Source organism: Podarcis bocagei (genome assembly GCF_964188305.1).
Source record: "Podarcis bocagei genome assembly, chromosome: 7".
NCBI classification, from domain to species: Eukaryota; Metazoa; Chordata; class Lepidosauria; order Squamata; family Lacertidae; genus Podarcis; species Podarcis bocagei.
In genome coordinates, this window is record NC_138132.1 from 7,125,774 (window position 1) to 7,148,520 (window position 22,747).

Genomic DNA, 22,747 nt, shown 5'->3' on the forward strand with positions numbered 1-22,747 from the left:
GAAGCTCATGTTGCTGCTGGAGGTCATTTCAGGTGAGGGTCAGAAGGACTTGCAGGGGCTGTTGATTGGCACTTTTCAGGACCGCCTTTTAGCTCTGCGGCAAGTTGTGAGTTTTGAGCAGTCATCCTCAACATCCTAAGACAGGGGTCAGCAAACTTTTTCAGCAGGGGCCGGTCCACTGTCTCTCAGACCTTGTGGGGGGCCGGACTATATTTTTTTTTGGGGGGGGGGGGATGAACGAATTCCTATGCCCCACAAATAACCCAGAAATGCATTTTAAATAGAAGGACACATTCTGCTCATGTAAAAACACTCTGATTCCCAGACTGTCCGCAGGCCAGATTTAGAAGGCGATTGGGCCGGATCCGGCCTCCGGGCCTTAGTTTGCCTACCCATGTCCTAAGATGGCGGGAAGTGACGCATCAGCCCTGGGATCATACCAGTGGCCCCACGGCCTGTTTGTTGTTGGCGTCCGTCTGTCTCGGGGGACAAGGGACTGGCGCACCTTTGTGGGTGAAGTCAGACCACTGGAGAATTACAGCTCCTGCTGGCACTGCAGAGACTGATGCGGGAGAGACATGTTTTGTTGCATCTGGGGCAGAGGAAGGCATCCTGTTGTGCTGCTGCAGACACACCTTGCCGTTTCTTCTCTCTCTGCTCATTCTGGTTATTCCTCCTCTGGTCACTGCTGCGGATACACAACCTGTCTTGCCTGTCTCCAGGCACTGCGGTCGTCTGCAAGGGCAAGGCTGATGTCATGTCATGTTTGCAGACATCTTTGTAACACACAGCTGGTCTGCCAACAGGCCTTTTGCCTGAAGGCGGCTCCCCATAGAGCAGGCATAGGCAAACCTGGCCCTCCAGATGTTTTGGGACTACAATTCCCATCATCCCAAGCTAACAGGACCAGTGGCAAGGGATGATGGGAGTTGTAGTCCCAAAACATGTGGAGGGCCAAGTTTGCCTATATAGCCTGCCATAGAGCATGTCCTTGGGGAGCTTGCAATCCTTGTAATTCACAAGTCAGTTGCCTTTCCAGGGGGCTGGTTGGAAGAACATGGCTTTCCACTGGTGTCTGATACCACAAAGAAATGGGGAGCGGGAGGTGTGGAGAACAAATAGACAAGGCATAGCGTACTCTTTCTACACTGTCAAGTTCTTAACTCTGAATTGGCCGTGCAAACCTTGTTATTCTGAATCTGAATAATTTCACAGTTTGGGTTTAAACTGATTTTTGGGGTCTGATGGGCCATCTGGCGCCTTGTTAACCCCATTTTGACCCATTCGCACCAGCTCCCTCTCGACACCCCCCCCCCCAAGATTTTTGCCTCACTCTGGTGCTTGAATAGGCTTACACCCTGGGAAATCTGACCCAAATGTCAGCTTCTTCTCCCTTTGGAGAGACGGATGACTGCTAAAGAGAATTCAACCTGGAGTAACTTAGGAAACCAAAGGGGGGGGGGGGGAAATCTGTTCCTCTTTGGACAAGAAAGGTGTTTGTCCTGCAGGAGCCACAGGCTTCCTTTGTGTCTTGCTGAGCTTGCATCTGATGCGAAAAGGAAGCTCACTTTTGTGCTTTCCTTTCAATCCGATCTGCTCCTTCAACCAACCAACCAGCCCCTCTCTTCTTTCTGCTTCCCCAGGGGAGCGGTTACCGAAACCGGAGAGAGGAAAGATGAGGGTACACAAGATCAACAACGTGAACAAAGCTCTCGATTTCATCGCAAGCAAAGGAGTCAAGCTGGTTTCCATAGGAGCTGAAGGTGAGATTATTCGGGTTGCGGTGCTGTTCTTCCAAGCCTCTCCCGGCGATAACGTTGTGCCCGTTTCACAAAACGCCGCAAGCTGTTTATTGTGAGTTGTCTGTGATTGGAGGCCTCTCGGGGCAGGGACCTCCTCCCTTCTACTTTCTAAAAACATCTTTCCCCCCCCCCCAAATAATATTTATTATTTTCAGTAAACGAGCATAATACAAAAGAATTCACAGTAACAAAAACAAACAAAAGATAAAACAGGGAAAAATAGAAAAAAGGAAAAAAATAAAAACATACAATACAGTATAATGCCACTTAATTAATTACAATTAAGTACCATCCATCTTGACTGTGATTTGGTTTTTTGAAATATTGATATTGGAAACTGCTACAGATAATTATTAAGAAATTCAGGCGGAAGAGACTCGAAGTCAAATACTATGTTTAAAAACATCTTGCGCCTTGACGGCGCTCTATAAAACAATGTCACGGTGAATCTTGCTTTCGCTTCCCCTGCCCTCCCTAGCGCAGTGCCATTGATTTGGACTGGCAGTGGTTCTCAGAGGGCTTTTGCAGCCTTGCTACCAGATCTCCTCTAGCTAGGGAGGCCGAGCATTCATCCTGGAAACTGCAGTTACTCTTCCGCCCCTCTAGTGGTCAGCGGCTGCTTCTGGCCCTTCCCTCTCTGCCCTTGGGACAAGCAAAGGACCCTCAGTCCTCGGGGAAGGAACAATTTCACTGCCCCAGTGCAACAGCAGGTGTCAGAAGTGGACAGAAGGAGCCCCAGAGTTGTATCCACCTTGGGGATCTTCCTGGGTCAAAATTTAATCAGTCTGGGTAAATCTGCATGCAAAGGGCCTAGTCTGCCACTGAGTACCACGCCCCTCCTGGACCGAGTGTGAGAGACCCAAGAAGAAGCCAGATTATGCACGGAGGAAATGTAAATTCTGCCGTTGAGAACAGTGCGGCTTGTTGCATCAGTAGCCACACCTACAAGGAAAATAATAATAATTATTATTATTTATAGCCCGCCTACTCTGGGTGGCTTCCAACAAAATATTAAAAATACAATAAAACATCAAACATTAAAAGCTTGACTTTCACCTGTCAAATGCGCTCTGTTCATCTGTTTGGAGAGCCAGTGTGGCGTAAGAGAGATAATGTACTTGGATCAAACAGAACTGAGTTCAAATCCTTATAAAGGTGAAGTGGGCCAAGTCGTGTACACACACACACAGCACACAAACAGTCTTTCCCAACACTTCACACGGTGGTTGTGCGGAATAAAGTGCAAAGAAAGAGAATGGCAAAGTAGGTCGAAAGACCGGGAAATGCATTTTTATGTAAACTGTGCTGTTTTTACTGTTGTTAGCCGCTCTGAGCCCGGCTTTGGCTGGGGAGGGCGGGATATAAATAAATTAAAAGGTAAAGGTAAAGGTACCCCTGCCTGTCCGGGCCAGTCGTGACCGACTCTAGGGTTGCGCGCTCATCTCGCTCAAGAGGCCGTGAGCGGGCTCCGTCCGAAGACACTTCCGGGTCACGTGGCCAGCGTGACGAAGCTGCATATGGCGAGCCAGAGCCGCACACGGAAACGCCGTTTACCTTCCCGCTATAAAGCGGTACCTATTTATCTACTTGCACTTAGGGGTGCTTTCGAACTGCTAGGTGGGCAGGAGCTGGGACCAAACAACGGGAGCTCACCCCGTCGCGGGGATTTGAACCGCCGACCTTACGATCAGCAAGTCCTAGGCACTGAGGTTTTACCCACAGCGCCACCCGTGTCCCATAAATAAATTATTATTATTATTATTATTATTTATTGGACAGAGCAGGGGGCTAGAAACCTGCAGCCCTTCAGATGCTGTTGTATTGCAACTCCTGCATCTTCCACCCTGCGGAATCAGGGATGATGAAGGGAGTTGGAGAGTCAGTTTTCCCCAGCTCTGGGGCATCTGGATCTCCTGCTAAAGAGATTTCCATCTGCTGGAATACAGGTGGAGACGGACTGCAGGTTGGGAAAGGGCTGTCGCGCTCAGATCCTGCTTGCAGACTTTTCACAGGCACCTGGGTTGACCATTGCGGGAACAGGAGGCTGGACCATGTGGGCCTTTGGGGCCCGTGTCTTCTTATCTTTTGAAACGCTTAAAAATGTGCAGGCCACTTCTGTTGGAATCTCGGAAGTCGAGAGGAGCTGCTGAGTAACGTTTCCCGTGCCCTGTGCCCTCCTTGCCCTTCCCCGTGACTCGCGAAACCGGAATGCATGATGCAGAGATGCTGGACAATGTCCCAATTTATACAAATCACAGAACCAAATTCTGTGCCCACAGAGCCCGCGGTGCGTTTCCTTAGTGTGTGCAACCCTAAACAGAGCAGCTTTAGCGTAATCTTCCACGGTGCATGTGAGTCTGATTGGCTGCAGCTGCAGGTCCTGAACAAGCTCTCTGGAAAGAGAACAGTATCCTCTGATCTCCCTGCTCTCTGTGTCTGCAGATATCGTCAAGGCAATTTGAAAGGTAGTTTGGGAGCTGGAAAGAGCAACGCGCGCGCGCGCACACACACACACACACACAGGGAGAGAGAGCCATCAGGGCAGCCATGGAGCCATTTGCCCAGGGCAAGATTCATTTTCCCGCAGCTGGTCAGCTGGGAGCATACGGCTGGCTCTTCTGAACTTAATTGCATCCAGTGATGCAACCCCCCCCATCCAAATACTTGCCGTTATTGTTCTGAGCTTCTGTGACCGATATTCCTTTGAGCCTTGCCAGATTTATACGCTGGCAATAAATACGTTACACGCTTTGAAACAAGCAAACAAAAATCCCCCAAATTCTTGGCCGCTGGATTTTTTCCCCCACCCACCCACCCTCAGCTCTGCAGTTCCTTCTTCCGGGGGGGCTCCCTGCCCTGGATGTGGCTTGCACTCCTCAAACAGTGCCGGGGGGGTCTTACAGATCACAGACAAACACAAGGTCCTGGTAGGTTTTCACACACTGCCTGCGTCCCAGTCGGGATTTAGACAAAAGAGGGAGCGTTCTTTTGCTCAAATCCAGCTTGTTGGTTTGTCATCGAGTCATCTGGCCTGGCCCCTGTGAGAACAGGATGGGCTTGATCCAGCAGGCTCTTCGTAAAGGTAAAGGGACCCCTGACCATTAGGTCCAGTCGTGGCCGACTCTGGGGTTGCGGTGCTCATCTCGCTTTACTGGCCGAGGGAGCCGGCGTACAGCTTCCGGGTCATGTGGCCAGCATGACTAAGCCGCTTCTGGCGAACCAGAAAAGCAGCACACGGAAACGGGCGCCACCACCGAGAAGGCCCTCTGCCTGGTTCCCTGTAACCTCACTTCTCGCAATGAGGGAACTGCCAGAAGGCCCTTGGCGCTGGACCTCAGTGTCCTGGCAGAACGATGGGGGTGGAGACGCTCCTTCAGGTATACTGGCCCTTTGAGGCCGTTTAGGGCTTTAAAGGTCAACACCAACACTTTGAATTGTGCTCAGAAACGTACTGTATCCGTGGACTGTTAGGCTGCTGAATGAAAAGATAACAAAAGGGCAACTGACTTTCGGGTTTGGTGTGTGTGTGTCAGTAAAAGAGAGGAATTAAGACTAAGAGAGCTGAGTGGGGGGGTGCTTGTGTAATCTCACTGTATACAAGTTGTACAAGTGATAATAAAGCACCGTATTTTTCGCTCCATAAGACGCACCTAGTTTTTAGAAGGGGAATGCAAGGAAAAAATATTTTTAAAGGGAGCGCTGAGCAGAGCCTGTATGAATCCCAGGCTCTGCTCAGCGCTCCCTTTCACGAGCCGGGTGGAGCGTGTGTCCGGTGCTTGCAGGCTTCTCCCTCCTCGGGGTGGAAAAGCCCCCAAGAGCCGCACACGTTCTCCACACGGCTAGTGAAAGGGAGTGCTGGTCTTGGGGGCTTTTCCGGGAGGTGGGGGAAGGGACTGAGGGGCTGCTCTCTGTCCCTTCCCCCACCTCCCACAAAAGCACGCAAGAGCTGCGCGCTCTTTAAAGAATGCGCGGCTCCTGCGGGCTTTTCTACGAGGAGGGAGAAGGGACTGACAGGCTGTGTCAGTGCCTTCTCCCTCCTTGGGGAAAAGCCTGCAAGAGCCGCGCAGAGCGTGGGGCTTTTCCCGCCTGCCTGCCTCCCACCCACCTGCATTCACTCCATAAGACGCACACACACTTCCCCTTACTTTTTAGGAGGGAAAACGTGCGTCTTATGGAGCGAAAAATACGGTGTTTCAATTTAAATTTTTGATTCAGGTTTCCCACTGTCAGCCACTGTGAGATCAGGATGCTGGACTCAATGGGCCATTGGCCTCATCCTGCAAGCTCTTCTGATGTTTTGAAACTAAATGCAAGCTACTTGTTCAGAGACAGTGTCCTGGTAGCTGGAGATTAGTTGGAAAGGCCATCCATCCTCACGATCTTTTTCTGAGCATCCCGAAGGCACTCTAGCTGGCTTCCGTCTGAGCGTTGGCTTGGACCAGATTACCCCCACCCTATTGTGGAATTGTAGAGTTGCAAGGGACCCCGAGGGTCATCCAGTCCAACCCCTTGCAATTCTGGGCTGCATCAATAGGAGTATAGCATCTAGATCAAGGGACGTAATAGTGCCACTGTATTCTGCTCTGGTCAGACCTCACCTGGAGTACTGTGTCCAGTTCTGGGCACCACAGTTCAAGAAGGACACTGACAAACTGGAACGTGTCCAGAGGAGGGCAACCAAAATGGTCAAAGGCCTGGAAACGAGGCCTTATGAGGAACGGCTAAGGGAGCTGGGCATGTTTAGCCTGGAGAAGAGGAGGTTAAGGGGTGATATGATAGCCATGTTCATGTTCAGTTTCGGTTTCAGTTTCTGTTAATTGGTTCTCGTGAGAAACTTGCAGATTCTAGCTTCACCAATTAACTCCAGCTGGTGTCAATTTACTCTTGGCAGAAAGCCCAGGTCTGCTTGACCTAGAAACTACTCACTCTGATTGGTTAACGAGCAGCACTCAACTCTGTTATCTAGGGATTGCTAGCACAGTTTGATGTGAGGTGTGTTAGGAGTCAGAAGTGCTGTGTATGGTTTTGAGAGAGAGAAAGAGAGGGTTTATTTTGCTTTTATTTGTATGCAGAAACTCTGCTGGTTTTATTTTTCCTTTTAATAAATCCTGTAAATAGTTATTCTGAGTCTAGCTGAGTAGTCATTACTGCCGCAACTAGCTTCTTCGCTGTGCAGGAAAACTCTGCTACGTTTGGGCTAAAGCCAATAGGGCTATGCCTGACACTCCAAAGTTCCATGAGGTTATGGGCATTGTGCTGCCAGCCTGAGTTGCGGTGGTGTCAGCATCAACGGCGTTGGTTCCAGTAGTTCCAGAAGTTGTTGTTCTCTGGCTAGTTCCTGACCGTGGTGAGCTGGTGACGCAGCGGACACAAGGACAACAGCTGCAGCGTGTGAGTGCTGGGTGCTGTGGTTCCTGTTTTCTCTCTCGGTGGTCGTGAGTAGCTGGTTCCGGGTTCCAGGGACATCGCTCTCAAGATGGCCTCACAACCAGTTCAGATGGCTTTTGAGCGTCTGAATGACTCCAATTACTTGCTGTGGTCGGAACGCATGCAGGCAGTGCTGCAGAGGGATCGTCTCTGGCAAGTGGTGAGTAAGTTTCCTGCGAAGCCTGATGATGAAGACCTTGATAGAGACCAAAGAGCAAGGGCCACAATTGTCTTGGGGCTGGAAGATTCCCAGTTGCCGTATGTGAGGGGAATCAAGACAGCTAGAGGTGTGTGGCAAGCACTTAAAGAACTCCATGTGCGTGAGACAGCGGTTTCCAAGCTGTTCATTCGCAAGGCATTGTACAAGGCAATGTTACAGCCTGGGGTTACAATGCAGGAACACCTACACAGTTTACAGTTAAAGTTTGTTGCGCTACAGGAAAGAGACTGTGCATTAGACCAGCAGGAGAAGGTGGCTATTATTTTGAGTTCTCTCCCGGAAAGCTGGGATACCGTATTTTTCGCTCTATTGGACGCACCGGACCACAGGACGCACCTAGTTTTTAGAGGCGGAAATCAAGGAAAAAAATATTATCCCCCCCCCAGCCCCAAAGAGCAACGGACAGGCTGCATGCAGCCTGTCCACTTCTCCCAGAGCTTCTCGGGGCTGCGGGGGAAGCCCGGGTTACCCCCCCCAGCCCCAAAGAGCAAAGAAGCCAAGACAGCGCACGGGATCCATGGCCGCGCAACCTCTCCAGCCAGGAGCTAAACCTCTCCAGTGCAGCTAAAGAAGACAAGGCAGCAAGCGCGATCCATCCCGCTCACTGCCTTGGCTTCTTCTTTAGCCTTGCACAGCATCTTTAGTCTTGCGCAATGGGATGGATTGCGCCCGCTGTCCACCGGGGCTGGACTAGATGACTCCTGGGGTTCCCTTCCAACCCTGCAATTCTATGACCTCGGAAGGTGTTTGGGGTCTCCACCACTGGAGGCTTTTAAGCAGCGGTTGGGGGACCATCTGCCTGGCGTTCTTTAGCTGTGATTCCTACATTGTGAGGGGGCTGGGCTAGATGACCCTTGGGTGGCCCTCCCAACTCTATACAGTCCTACAGTTCTGCGGCAGGAGATCCACAGCCACTTCACACAATGCCCACTCCCAATTTGTACCCCCCTACCTGCCACACTTCCCCCACCCCACTTAAGCTGAGGGAATTCCTGCCCAGAGAAACTCCCAGCAATCAAGGAGGAGGAATCCGCTGCAGCCGTGAGCAGCGGTGGATCCATGGTCCCCTTCCTTCTCTCCTCCGTAGTTGCTTTGAAGCAGGAAAGTGGGAGAGGAGCTGCTTACACGAGTGTAAGCTGCTCCCCTCCCACTTTGCTGCTTCAAAGCAATCACGGAGGAGGGAATCCGCTGAAGCCTCCAGCAGGGGAGGATCCATGGTCCCCTTCCTTCCCTCCTCCGTGGTTGCTTTGAAGGAGGAAAGTGGGAGAGGAGCTGCTTACACGAGTGTAAGCTGCTCCCCTCCCACTTTGCTGCTTCAAAGCAATCACGGAGGAGGGAATCCGCTGAAGCCTCCAGCAGGGGAGGATCCATGGTCCCCTTCCTTCCCTCCTCCGTGGTTGCTTTGAAGGAGGAAAGTGGGAGAGGAGCTGCTTACACGAGTGTAAGCTGCTCCCCTCCCACTTTGCTGCTTCAAAGCAATCACGGAGGAGGGAATCCGCTGAAGCCTCCAGCAGGGGAGGATCCATGGTCCCCTTCCTTCCCTCCTCCGTGGTTGCCTTGAAGGAGGAAAGTGGGAGAGGAGCTGCTTACACGAGTGTAAGCTGCTCCCCTCCCACTTTGCTGCTTCAAAGGGAGCCCGGGAGGAGGGAATCTGCTGCAGCCTCGAGCAGCGAAGAGGATCCATGGGTCCCCTCTTTCCTTCCTCCGTGGTTGTTTTGAAGCAGGAAAGTGGGAGAGGAGCTGCTTACACGAGTGTAAACTGCCCCCCTCCCACTTTCCTGCTTCAAAGCAATTACGGAGGAGGAATCCGAAAGTGGGAGAGGAGCTGCTTACACGAGTGTAAGCTGCTCCCCTCCCACTTTGCTGCTTCAAAGGGAGCCCGGGAGGAGGGAATCTGCTGCAGCCTCGAGCAGCGAAGAGGATCCATGGGTCCCCTCTTTCCCTCCTCCGTGGTTGCTTTGAAGAAGGAAAGTGGGAGAGGAGCTGCTTACACGAGTGTAAGCTGCTCCCCTCCCACATTGCCGCTTCAAAGCAATCACGGAGGAGGGAATCCGCTGAAGCCTCCAGCAGCGAAGAGGATCCATGGTCCCCTTCCTTCCCTCCTCCGTGGTTGCTTTGAAGCAGGAAAGTGGGAGAAGAGCTGCTTACACGAGTGTAAGCTGCTCCCCTCCCACATTGCCGCTTCAAAGGGAGCCCGGGAGGAGGGAATCTGCTGCAGCTTCCCCCACCTCCCGCAGAAGCCGTGCGCTCTTTAAAGGGGCTGTGCGACTTCTCCTGGCTTTTCTGGGAGGTGGGGGAATTCCCCCACCTCGGAGAAAAGCCCGCAGGAGCCGCGCAGCCTTTAAAGAGGGTGCCGCTCTTGGGGGCTTTTCCCCCAGGAGGGAGAAGGGACTGCTGCAGCCAGTCACTCCCTTCTCCCTCCTAGAGAAAAGCCCGCAGGAGCGCACGAAGCTTGTGTGCGGCTCTTGAGGGCTTTTCCCGCCTGCCTCCCCCCTGCATTCGCTCCATAGGACGCACACACATTTTCCCTTGCTTTTTAGGAGGGAAAAAGTGCGTCCTATGGTGCGAAAAATACGGTAATTTAGTTTTGTCTCTAGAAGGCATACAGGAGCGTGATTTATCAGTCAGTTACGTTACTGGGCGTTTGATTGAAGAATGGCAGAAGAGGCAAGAAAGGTCGTTGGCTGCAGAGGCTTCTACTGGTGGGCGGTTTGGAAGGAGTTCTCATGCCGTGCCAGAGGTGAAGCAAGAGCAGCGTACCGGTGAGGAGTCAGCGTTTGCTGTTAGGCGTTGTTTCCGATGTGGGTCTTCAGCGCATCTAAAACGACAATGTCCGGAGTTGGTCAAGTCTCAGTTGCCAGTGCAGGAGCAGAGACGAGATCAGCAGCAGCAGCAGCGTAAAAGGAAATTCTTCAAACGAAAACAGTCGGCTCAGCTGGTGACCGGCGTGGTCAAGATTGCTGATGAGAAACAAGCGGTCTGGGTGGTCGATTCGGGAGCATCTCGCCACATCGTGAATTCAGATGAATTATTTGTTTCCAAAAACTCAGCACAGCGCAGCCAGGTGGCTCTAGCAGACGGAAGTACTTCCGAAGTGATTTCGGGGGGTTCAGTTTTTGTTCCTTGTCTTCGTGAATGCCTGCAAAATGTACTTTGTGTGCCGTCATTAAGGAGCAATCTGATGTCTGTAGATTGTTTGCTAAAAGCTGGGTTTAAAGTGTATTTTGAAGGAGACAGTTGCATTATTAAGAAGGCTGGTGAGATTTTAGGCACTGCTAAGTCAGAGGGAGGCTTGTTTTGGCTTAAAGCAGGATCTCAAGTTGCAGCAGTAGTCAGTAAATCTCAGCCTGCTAACAAAGCTATACATGACAACTGTGTGCACTTATTGCATAGGAAAATGGGGCATGCTTGCTGGAAAAGTGTACTAAAAATGTCTGAATTGGCTGATGGGGGTAATTTAAAGAGTTGTAACAAGTACCTTGATTGTAATGTTTGTAAAAAGGTTAAAACCCACAGAGTCTCTTACCCCAGAAGTGACAGAGTTAGTGAGTCACCGCTACAGCTGGTTCACATGGACGTAATTGGTCCATTTGCTGTAAGCAGGGGTGGATCGCGTTTTTCACTAACAATTGTGGATGACGCCACGCGTTACTCTTGGGTTTTTCCCATGAAAAATAAGGGTGACGTGTTCACTAAGTTTAAAGGCTGGGTGGCATCTGTGGAAAGATTTCTGTCTGTTAAACTCAAAAGGATTCAGACAGACAGAGGTGGCGAATTTATGTCAAATGCCTTTAAAGATTGGTTACAAAAGCGTGGCATTGGGCATAGAAAAACGAACGTTTTTTCCCCAGAGGAGAATGGCGTTGCAGAGCGAAAAAACAGATCTTTACAAGATATGATGTTTGCCATGCTTGATGATGCTGATTTGCCCATGTCTTATTGGGGGGAGAGCATGCTCACCGCGTGTTATCTCCAAAATAGGCTCTTTCATCAAACAATAGGTACAACTCCGTACTTCAAATTGTTTCAGAAAAAACCTAAAATTGACCATTTGCATGTGTTTGGATCAAAAGCCTGGGTATTAATTCCGAAACAAATGAGAAAGAAGGGAGATCCTAAGACCAAACAGTTAGTGTTTGTGGGTTACCAGGAGCTGGGAAAAGGTTTCCGTTTTGCTGAAGGGACGAATGGCATTGTGATCTCCAGGAATGCCAGTTTTTGTGAACATAGTGGCTGGGAGAGACTACATGCCAATACTGAGGTTTGGTTTGAACCTTCCCAGGAGCTTCATGACTCTGAAAGTAGACACAGAGAATCAGAGTCTGAGGGGGAGGAAAGTTCAGATAAGAGCTCTCAAGAAAGTGGAGTTAGCCAAAGACCAGTTGCCAAGCAACAAAAGAGAGGTCGTAGTTCTGAGGAGGAAAGTGGGTCAGAAGAAAAATTTTCTCCCAGAAGATCTAAAAGACAAAACAAAGGAGTGCCTCCAGTGCGTTTTTCTCCTGATACTGCAAATGTGTTTAGTGTAAGTGCAGAACCCAAGAGTTTTCAGGAGGTGTTAAAGTTACCAAAAGAGGAGGCAGAGCGCTGGAAACAGGCAATGGAGGAAGAGATGTCCTCTCTGAATGAGCACAAGGTTTTTACACCAGTAGCAGCGCCTGAGGGGGCAAAGATTGTAGGCTGCAGGTGGGTGTACAAACTTAAACCTCTGGTGACAGGAGAGTACAAATACAAAGCTCGTTTAGTTGCTCAAGGATATTCTCAGAGGCCTGGAAAAGATTATGACGAAACTTTTTCCCCTACTGCTAAGGGGGACAGTGTAAGGCTGATTTTAACGCTTGGAGCAAAGAGAAAACTCCTGTTAAACCATTTTGACATTCAGACTGCATATTTACATGCACCAATATCAGAAGACCTGTATCTAGCTGAACCGCCTGGTTATGAGACAGGTTCCAATAGAGTGTTGAAGTTAAACAAAGCTCTATACGGTCTCAAACAGGCTGCAAGATCTTGGAACAGATGTTTCCATGAGGCCTTAGTGTCATTTGGTTTCAAGCAGAGTACAGCTGACAATTGTGTTTATGTACGTGGTACAGGCAGTGATCAAGAGTTTTGTCTGATTTATGTAGATGATGTATTGTATGCCTGTAAAACAGATAAACAAACTAAAAGGTTTGCCAAGCAATTGTCCAGTAAGTTCAAAGTGAAAGACTTAGGCCCGGTTAGGACATATCTAGGGTTGGAAGTGTGCTGGGCCCAAGATGGCAGCTGCCTAATTAGTCAGCAGAACAAAGTTAAACAACTACTGACTACATACAGGATGCAGGATTGCAAAGGGGCAGCGGTGCCTATGGATCCAGGTTTCATAAAAACACTTCATACAGATGAGAGTCCTGAATTTGAACATCCTGATGTATATCACTCTGTAATTGGAAGTTTATTGTATATAGCACAGTGGTCCAGACCTGATATTAGCTATGCAGTAGGCATATTAAGTAGATTGGTCTCAAAACCCACACTAAATGCCTGGAAAGGGGTAAAACAAGTTCTGAGATATCTCAAACAGACAATTGGCTATATGTTACAATTAAATTCTTCAGAGGATGAAATGTTGAGTTGCTACTGTGATAGTGACTGGGGAAATTTGCCAGATAGAAAATCTGTCACAGGACTAGTCATAATGGTCGGTGGAGCTTTAATCAGCTGGCGGTCACGCAAGCAAGACGTTGTAAGTGTGTCATCAACAGAATCAGAGTACGCCGCATTGAGTGAATTGTGCAACGAGGTGATTTATTTCAAGCATTTGATGGCAGATTTAAATGTAAATTGTGGAGAACCAGTACAAGTTTACATTGATAATCAAGCTTGTATAACCTTAAGTAAAACAGAGGGTTTCAAATCGCGTTCCAAACATATCTCTGTAAAATACCAAAATGTACGTTGCTGTGTACAAGACAATGTAATCACCTGTACTTATGTGTCAAGTGAAGAAAATGTAGCAGATGTGTTAACTAAACCATTGGCAAAGATAAAGAACAAGCGAATGTGCAAGGGTTTAGGTTTGCTGGAAAAATAATCTCCTACATAGGTGTATTTGGTGTTAATTGTTCAGCAGAATCTGTGAGGGGGTGTTCAGTTTCGGTTTCAGTTTCTGTTAATTGGTTCTCGTGAGAAACTTGCAGATTCTAGCTTCACCAATTAACTCCAGCTGGTGTCAATTTACTCTTGGCAGAAAGCCCAGGTCTGCTTGACCTAGAAACTACTCACTCTGATTGGTTAACGAGCAGCACTCAACTCTGTTATCTAGGGATTGCTAGCACAGTTTGATGTGAGGTGTGTTAGGAGTCAGAAGTGCTGTGTATGGTTTTGAGAGAGAGAAAGAGAGGGTTTATTTTGCTTTTATTTGTATGCAGAAACTCTGCTGGTTTTATTTTTCCTTTTAATAAATCCTGTAAATAGTTATTCTGAGTCTAGCTGAGTAGTCATTACTGCCGCAACTAGCTTCTTCGCTGTGCAGGAAAACTCTGCTACGTTTGGGCTAAAGCCAATAGGGCTATGCCTGACACTCCAAAGTTCCATGAGTTCAAATATATGAAAGGATGTCACATAGAGGAGGGAGAAAGGTTGTTTTCTGCTGCTCCAGAGAAGCGGACACGGAGCAATGGATCCAAACTACAAGAAAGAAGATTCCACCTAAACATTAGGAAGAACCTCCTGACAGTAAGAGCTGTTCGACAGTGGAATTTGCTGCCAAGGAGTGTGGTGGAGTCTCCTACTTTGGAGGTCTTTAAGCAGAGGCTTGACAACCATATGTCAGGAGTGCTCTGATGGTGTTTCTTGCTTGGCAGGGGGTTGGACTCGATGGCCCTTGTGGTCTCTTCCAACTCTATGATTCTATGATTCTATATGATTCTATGATTCTTGCAACGCAGAGATCTCAGCTCTAGCGTCCATGACAGGTGGCCCTCCAACCTCTGCTTAAAAACCTCCGAGGAAGGAGAGGCCACAACCTCCTGGGGGAGAGACCCACTGTCAAACATCTCTAAGAAACCGTTGAGCGCTGCAGCATACCCATTTTACAGAAGAAAGACTGAGGCAGAAAATTCCCCCGAAACAGGCAACCCTCTTTCAAGGAAAATATTCAGCTGCCTGGAGCAAAAACCCTTAATATTGGCCCCTTTGGCATCCAGCTTCTCCTAAATGGGGGTGCTGTGGTTAGTGAGACCCCTGATCTGATCCAGCAAGCTTGTGTCCTCAGGCTCTTCTTTGCCAGCTGCAGATGCAAGGCCCCCGCCCACCTCCAGTTCTTTATCCGAGGGGGACGGTTTGCACCCGTGGCAAATCTCTCTTCGATGCCATCGTGTCCTTTCTGGAAGCACTAGACCAGGCGAGCTGAATCCAGCTTTCCGGAGCTTCCCCAGCGCTCCGGCATCGCCTCCCCTGCCTTCGGGGACCTAACCTGGGAAAGGGAGCTGTCCTTGAAACCAGCGCATGTTCTGACAAGTGCCCTCTTGGCGCATCGGGTGTGGCATCTCTGGTTACAGAACAGGAGGCTCATCAAGCCTGACGCCCTCTCTGCTCCTGCACACACACCTCCCCAGAGTGACACCCTTTGGCGTCTCTGCTCAGCACCTTCTGTGCTGTTTCGACTTCTGAGCGTTCATGCTTCTGAGCGCTTGCAAATTCTGCGCTTGGCCTGCAGGTTTTCCACCTGCAGCAACCGCTGGAGGGAGATTGCTCTGTCCAGCCAGGGATATCCAAAACGTTGCTCATCTTTTGCACAATTTTAGCATGTTAAGATTGGGATGCGGGTGGGGCCGTGGGTTAAACCACAGAGCCCAGCACTTGCCGATCAGAAGGTCGGCGGTTCAAATCCCCATGATGAGGTGAGCTCCCGTTGCTCGGTCCCTGCTCCTGCCAACCTAGCAGTTCGAAAGCACACCAGTGCAAGTAGATAAATAGGTACCACTCCAGCACCAGAAGCGGCTTAGTCATGCTGGCCACATGACCCAGAAGCTGTACGCCGGCTCCCTCGGCCAATAAAGCGAGATGAGCGCTGCAACCCCAGAGTCGGCCACGACTGGACCTAATGGTCAGGGGTCCCTTTACCCTTTTACCTTAGCATGTTAAGATTAGGGGACCAAATTTTAACGCTTGCAGTTTTTACCCTTTTTTTGGCGGGGGGAGGAATATTTTCAGGGGTTTTTCCATGGAATTAACAAATAAGCACAATACAGTCAAAAGCAGAGTACAGTAAGTCGCAGATATATAGGCCATTATGAGCTTAGCCATGATTTGATTTGTGCTGGTTAAGAGAGCAAAGGAATTAACTCTTGCTTCCGGGCGGCCTGATGGCAAATAAAGGAATCCGAATTGGGAATTCTGTGCTCTGATTCTCCCAGGAACTGCAAGCAACTCCTGCCGGCCACTTGCCTTGGCCTGCAGCGTCTCTTGTTAATCTTCTCAGGGGGAGGGGGGGGGAATCCAGTCTCCCCCTCCATTGTGTCTGCTGGCGGAAGGCAAAAAAAGGCACAGATTGCAACGAAGGACCAGCCAGAAAGGCTTCCTGGGTGGTTCAAGAGTACAAAGCCGGACTGTAGCCTGTGCTCCAGCAACGCGACACAAAACAATTCTGTGTCCCGCAAACGGAGCAGAATTTGCACAGTTCCTGCTCTTTTGCATCATTTATGCAGCTGCTTCTCCCCTTTGGAAGCAGCCAGAACCTACACACAGCACCAAGGCCCTGCCTGCAGCCGCTGGAAACGTTAATCAGCCCACCGCCTGACTTCAGAGAACTCAGGCTACATTGCCCCTGTGGTACCAAATGTATATTTTGCACCATAAGGCCTAGAAACTTGCTTTTGAAAAGCAAACCAGTACAGTGGTACCTCGGGTTACATACGCTTCAGGTTACATACGCTTCAGGTTACAGACTCCGCTAACCTAGAAATATTACCTCGGGTTAAGAACTTTGCTTCAGGAGGAGAACAGAAATCGCACGGTGGCGGTGCGACGGCAGCAGGAAGCCCCATTAGCTAAAGTGGTGCTTCAGGTTAAGAACAGAACTCTGGAACGAATTAAGTACCGTATTTTTCGCTCTATAAGATTCACTTTTTCCTTTCTAAAAAGTAAGGGGAAATGTGTGTGCGTCTTATGGGGCGAATGCAGGCTGCGCAGCTATCACAGAAGCCAGAACAGCAAGAGAGATTGCTGCTTTCACTGCGCAGCGATCCCTCTTGCTGTTCTGACTTCTGAGGTTCAGAATTTTTTCCCCTTGTTTTCCTCCTCCAAAAACTAGGTGCGTCTTGTGGTCTGGTGCGTCTTATAGAGCGAAAAATGTGGTACTTAACCCGAGGTACCACTGTATAATGCAACCTTGATTTTCGAATGTAATCCGTTCCGGAAGACTGTTCGCCTTCCGAAACATTCAAAAACCGAAGCATGCATTTCCGGAAGCATTTATGTCCAGAAAACCCAATATGGAAGCGGTGTGGCATGTTTTTAGTTTCCGAAAAGCGTTCGAAAACTGAAGCAGTTACTTCCAGGTTTTCTGCATTCGAAAGCCGAAATGTTCGACTTCCAAGACGCTCGAAAACCGAGGTACCACTGTACTAAGATTTGCAGAACAGGGAAGAACTTAGGGAGCTGCCTTAGAGTTGAACAATGAGCCCATCCAGATCAGTGTTGTCTATGTCAGGGGTTCCCAGATTTTCCTCTTCAAAGCCCCCTTGGTTCCACGAACTCATCCCCAGTGCCCCCCCCCCCCGTGAAAAGCATTATTCAGAATAGCAGTTTGCACAATGAAATTCAAAACGGTAACAATGAATTGCGCATTCGTTCAAAATCCAATTAAAGCTATTTAGTTTAATTCAACAAAATTGATGAAATTGACCCAGCGATGCCAGCTTTTCAAAGTCTGATAGTCGTTTGTCCTTCCCTGTATGTTGTTGGGCTCCAACCCCTACCCCTGAGGCTGATGGGAGCTGGGCTACTATAACATTAGAGGAGACTCTAGGGATTCAGGCAGAAGTCTTTGCAAGAGATTGAGACCTGGGAAATGCAATGCGTACGCACCCCTGAGCTACAGCCTTTCTGAACGCTGATCTCTATGCCCATACAGTGAGGGGGGGGGGAAGTATTTGATCCCCTGCTAAATTTGCCGGTTTGCCCTCTTGACGAAGAAATGACCAGTCCATAATTTTAATGGTAGGTTTATCGTAGCTGTGAGAGACAGAATAACAACAGGAAAACCCCCAGAAACACAGAAGACAAAAGTCAGAGACTGATGTGCATTGTAATGAGTGAAACAAGTATTTGATCCCCTATCAACCAGCCAAATGTCAGGCTACCTGGTACAGTATCTTCACTGTATGTAACAAGGTGCTGTAAGGGAGAGGTCTTACCTGTAATCCCAGCTCGTTACAGTACCTGTACAAAAGACACCTGTCGACAGAAGCAATCAGTCCAGCAGATTCCAAACTAGCCACCAGGACCAGAGAGCTGTCCAAGGATGCCAGGGACAAGATTGTAGACCGGACAAGGCTGGACTGGGCTACAAGACTATTGCCAAGCAGCTTGGTGAGAAGGTGACACCAGTTGGTGCAATAATTCACAAATGGAAGAAACACGAAAGGCTGACTAACCCTTTAAAAAACCCCCACCACTCTAAAAGTATGAAACAATGAAATTACTAGTGAAAACAGCTAAAGTCAACTACTTAATTAAAATAAACGATAAGCTAAAAATCTGATTAAAACACATAGAAACATATCTGAACAGGCACCAGTGTTTTCGGCAGGCACCCTGGATCCTGAACGCCTTGCAAGTCGAACATTTTGGCTCCTGAACGCTGCAAACCTGGAAGTGAGTGTTCCGGTTTGCGAACGTTCTTTGGAACCTGAACGTCCGACGCGGCTTCCGATTGACCGCAGGAGCTTCCTGCAGCCAATCGGATGTCGTGCCTTGGTTTCTGAACGTTTTGCCAGTTGAACAGGCTATCACTGTACAATGAACTGGTGGTACCTGCCTGGTATCGGCAGGCAGGGTGTCCCAAACTGTGGGTGTTGCGTCAGGGGACACACACCCCACCAGACCCCTAGGGGTGTGCAGTGGGAACGCATCACCTTGCCACAACTCAGTGTCATCTCCTTGGCACATGTGTCCTTTCTGCTCCGTGTGTTCACCTGGGAACTTTCAGCATAAATCATGGAGTTGGAAAGACTCTGGGGGTCAAACTGCCAACCTTGGCATAATCAGCACCACTCTCTGACCAACTGAACTATGCAAGTTGCCCGCTTTCTGGCCAAAGCGTGAGCTGATCCAGAACAGAACCGGCCTCCCTCCCTTAACGCCCTTCCCATCTGCTTCCAGAAATCGTCGATGGCAACGCAAAGATGACCCTTGGCATGATCTGGACCATCATCCTCAGATTCGCCATCCAGGACATCTCCGTAGAAGGTGAGCGCCCAAGTTTCCGTGGGCCGTGCGCCAACCTGCCCTCTCTGCACCTTCCTCCTGGCGTGTTGGCACCAGCTGTACGTCTGGCACGTTTAAATAGACGGGAGAGGAAGCTGGCGAAGCCCGTGCGGCAATGCACTGCGGACTTGCGGTGATCCACGACGGTGCCCACGCCTTCAACCGCTTCCTCTTTCCCATTAGACCAGCGACAATTAATCATGCACCGTGCAGCTGCTCAAGTCGGTTGCAATAACCCTCGCTGACTTTATTGAGCGCGTGGCTCAGGCTCCTTGGCAAATACCTGCTTTGGGAATGCCTGCCAAGCAGGCATTAGGCAGCCAGAGACCTTGGGGGGGGGGCAATACACCCCCCCATGGTTTTCTACCTGGGCCCCAGTACCTAAGAATGCAAATTCGCACCCACCTGATCTTATGCACCTCAGCTGTTTTATTCCCAGTTCAGGCACAAGCAAAAGGGCTTTTTTAAAAAACAACATGCCATTATTTGGGGGTGGGGTGTGTGTGTGTGAGCTCACCTTCCTATCCTGCTTGCCACTTCTTCTCCCCTGCAGATGCCCCCCCACAACAACCCCACTTCCCTTCTGCACAAGTGACAACAAACACGGGTTAACGATTCGGGGCACCTGGCGGCGTTTTTCTTAGCAAAAACTCAAATGGGCCTGTACCTTTTCAGGGTACTAGATTTGCAAGCGCTTCGTTGCAGCCTCCCCCAAGCTGGTGCCCTCTGGATAATTTGAACTCTGCCTCCCATCATCCAAAACACCCAGAGGGCGCCAGCTTGGGGGAGGCTGCTTTATAGGAAAGGGTCATTTCCCCCAAGACCGTTCCCTCCTTGGATCTGTCCCTGGGCAGATCACAACAACATGCAGCTTCCCACTTGCGTGGGGGTTACGTTCTGGGCCCCCATGCGCATAGGTGACATTGTACAAAGTGGGGAGCACCCTCTAAATATCCTTAAGACACCCTCTCTGTCACTCTCTCTTCAACTCATACTGTGTCCAGAAATATCCACAACTAGAACTGAAGCTCTGGGGCTGGCAGGAGGCTGGAGGACGCATGAAAGACTGGTGCTGCGCTACCTAGCGCATCAGCTGCCAGACGGGGAGACTGAGCAGCGTAAACAAAGCCCTGCTGTGCCTCCAGTCTCTTCGGGGCTTCCTCTGCCCCTTGCACACGTCCTCTTTGGGCTCCAGGGAGGGTCTCCTTAATAATAATAATATTATAATAATGTATTATTTATACCCCGCCCATCTGGCTGGGTTTCCCCAGCCACTCTAGGTGGCTTCCAACAGAATATTAAAATAGAATAATCTATTAAACAGTATTATATTATAATATAATAAGTAATACAGTATTATATTATATTATAATATTAAAATACTGTAATACATCAAACTTTAAAAGCTTCCCTAAACGGGGCTGCCTTCAGATGTCTTCTAAAAGTCTGGTAGTTGTTTTTCTCTTCGACATCTGGTGGGAGGGCGTTCCACAGGGAGGGCGCCACCACCGAGAAGGCCCTCTGCCTGGTTCCCTGTAACTTGGCTTCTTGCAGGGAGGGAACCACTAGAAGGCCCTCAGAGCTGGATCTCAGTGCCTTGCGAGCCACGGGAACTCTCCAGCTCTCTCCTGCCATTCCCCAGTTTGGAATGAATTATTGGGTTGCTTCCCAGTGCCATGCACAAGCAGGAGAATGCGTGTATAAAAATGCAATGTTGCATTTTGTTTATTCCAGTTACCACTGTTTTAGGGAGTCCGTGTGCACAAAGTGGCATCCTGCACACCTTTTTTTTTTCCGTGGAAGAGCCTTGTACAACGTTGGCCTTCGACCCTTAGGTTTGGAGATGTTGTCCTGGCTCCGTCCCATTCCTGTTGCTGCCTTAGCTTCAAACCCCCCCCCCCCCATGCTAGGGACCCATCCTGCCAAGGATGGCACCATCACCTCCTCTCTCTTCTTTCTCCCCTTCGTCCTGCAGAGACTTCGGCCAAGGAAGGCCTGTTGCTCTGGTGCCAGAGGAAGACTGCGCCCTACAAGAACGTCAACGTACAGAACTTCCACATAAGGTAACCTTGGGGAGCCGAGATGATCGAGGGCCTGGAAACCAACCTTTAGGAGGGACGGTGGAGGAAGCTGGGCATGTTTAGGCTGGAAAGGAGGAGAGTGAGAAGAGATAGAATGGCGCTGTGGGTTAAACCACAGAGCCTAGGACTTGCCGATCAGAAGGTCAGCGGTTCGAATCCCCGCGACAGGGTGAGCTCCCGTTGCTCAGTCCCTGCTCCTGCCAACCTAGCAGTTTGAAAGCACATCAAAGTGCAAGTAGATAAATAGGTACCACTCCAGCAGGAAGGTAAACGGCATTTCCGTGCGCTGCTCTGGTTCACCAGAAGCGGCTTAGTCATGCTGTACGCCGGCTCCCTCGGCCATTAAAGCGAGATGAGCGCCGCAACCCCAGAGTCGTTCATGACTGGACTTAATGGTCAGGGGTCCCTTTACCTTTACCTTTAATATCCAAAAGGTTGTCCCATGGAAAAGGGAGAAAAGCTTGTTTTCTGCTGCTCTAGAGGGTAAGATGCAAACCGTGAAAGAATCTTAAGAGTTGGGAGGGACCCCTTGTGGTCATCTAGTCCAACCCCCCTGCAATGCAGGGATATTTTGCCCAACTCGGGGCTCGAACCCATGACCCTGAGATTCGGGGTTCCGTTCTCTGCCAGCTGAGCTAGCCCAGCTAAGAACCAATGGATTCCAAGTGCGATAAAGGAGATTCCAACTAAACACAAGGTGTTCTGACAGTGGAACACGCTCCTTTGAAAAGTGGAAATTCTTCAGCTGCTATCCCTGTATTTCAGGGGGGTGGGCTGGATGACCCCGGGGGGTCCCTTTCAACTCTATGATTCTGGCCAGTCGAGACACAGCCACTCGGCGAGGCACCGGGCCTTGCCTTTCCCAAACACAGAGGCAGCATTTCCACTCTCCGGCCAGAAAGCCTTGCTGCGTCTCGAAGGCTGCGAGAAATGGATTCATGAGGATGGCTCCCCATTAAAAATCCGGCAGACCAGCCCATCAAATAGCAGAGGCCTTTGTGCTTCCTGCTCGAGCTAGAGACCTGGGATGTGTGGACTCCGAAGTAGCTCGGTGGGAACCTTTAAGAGGCTGGCAGGTTATCTTGTGCGGACGAGAGGCCGCAGCTCTATGGATATTTTAGGAATAATGGGTCTTGGGGAGGAGAGTGGTGGACAGAGGCTGGTGGAATGATATGTGCTGGGTGAAAAGGGAATCACCCACTGAAATAAATGGGCAGTAGATTCTGGGCAGGGCAAGGCAAGTCTGCCACCCAGGGCATGGAACTGTTTCAGGAGAGTTCTCTGGCAAAAGGGGAGCACCCAAGGAACACCTCTCATCAACACAAGGATTTCCACTTGTGCAATGGGGACACCTTCTCCCCCACTCCATGCATGACCTATAGGGTGGTGCTGTGGTCTAAACCACTGAGCCTCTTGGGCTTGCCGATCAGAAGGTCGGTGGTTCGAATCCCCATGAAGGGGGGGTGAGCTCCTGTTGCTCTGTCCCAGCTCCTGCCAACCTAGCAGTTTGAAAGCACACCAGCGCAAGTAGGTAAACAGGTACCACTGTGGCAGGAAGGTAAACGGCATTTCCGTGCATTCTGGTTTCCATCACGGTGTTCCTTTTTTTTTTTAATGATATTTATTAAGGTTTCAAAGAAAAGAATGACATGAATTTAAAAAAAGAAGAAAAAAAGACAAAAGAAAAAATAAAAGAAAAAATACAAAATACAAAAAAGATAAAAAAACACTTAAAAAAATACATC

General features: G+C 49.6%; 1 protein-coding gene across 4 annotated transcripts in view; it reads left to right on the plus strand.

Moving 5' to 3' along the window:
* The window catches only part of ACTN4 (actinin alpha 4), a 148,378-nt gene that overhangs the window by 72,636 nt on the left and 52,995 nt on the right, over positions 1 to 22,747 (plus strand). For all 4 annotated transcript variants that reach the window (XM_081200229.1, XM_081200228.1, XM_081200226.1 and 1 more), the window contains exons 2-5: positions 1 to 32; positions 1,644 to 1,763; positions 18,817 to 18,903; positions 20,897 to 20,984. The exon at positions 1 to 32 is cut by the window's left edge and continues 83 nt beyond it. In XM_081200229.1, the coding sequence (XP_081056355.1) occupies positions 1 to 32; positions 1,644 to 1,763; positions 18,817 to 18,903; positions 20,897 to 20,984 (327 nt within the window). The remainder of the gene's footprint in view (positions 33 to 1,643; positions 1,764 to 18,816; positions 18,904 to 20,896; positions 20,985 to 22,747) is intronic.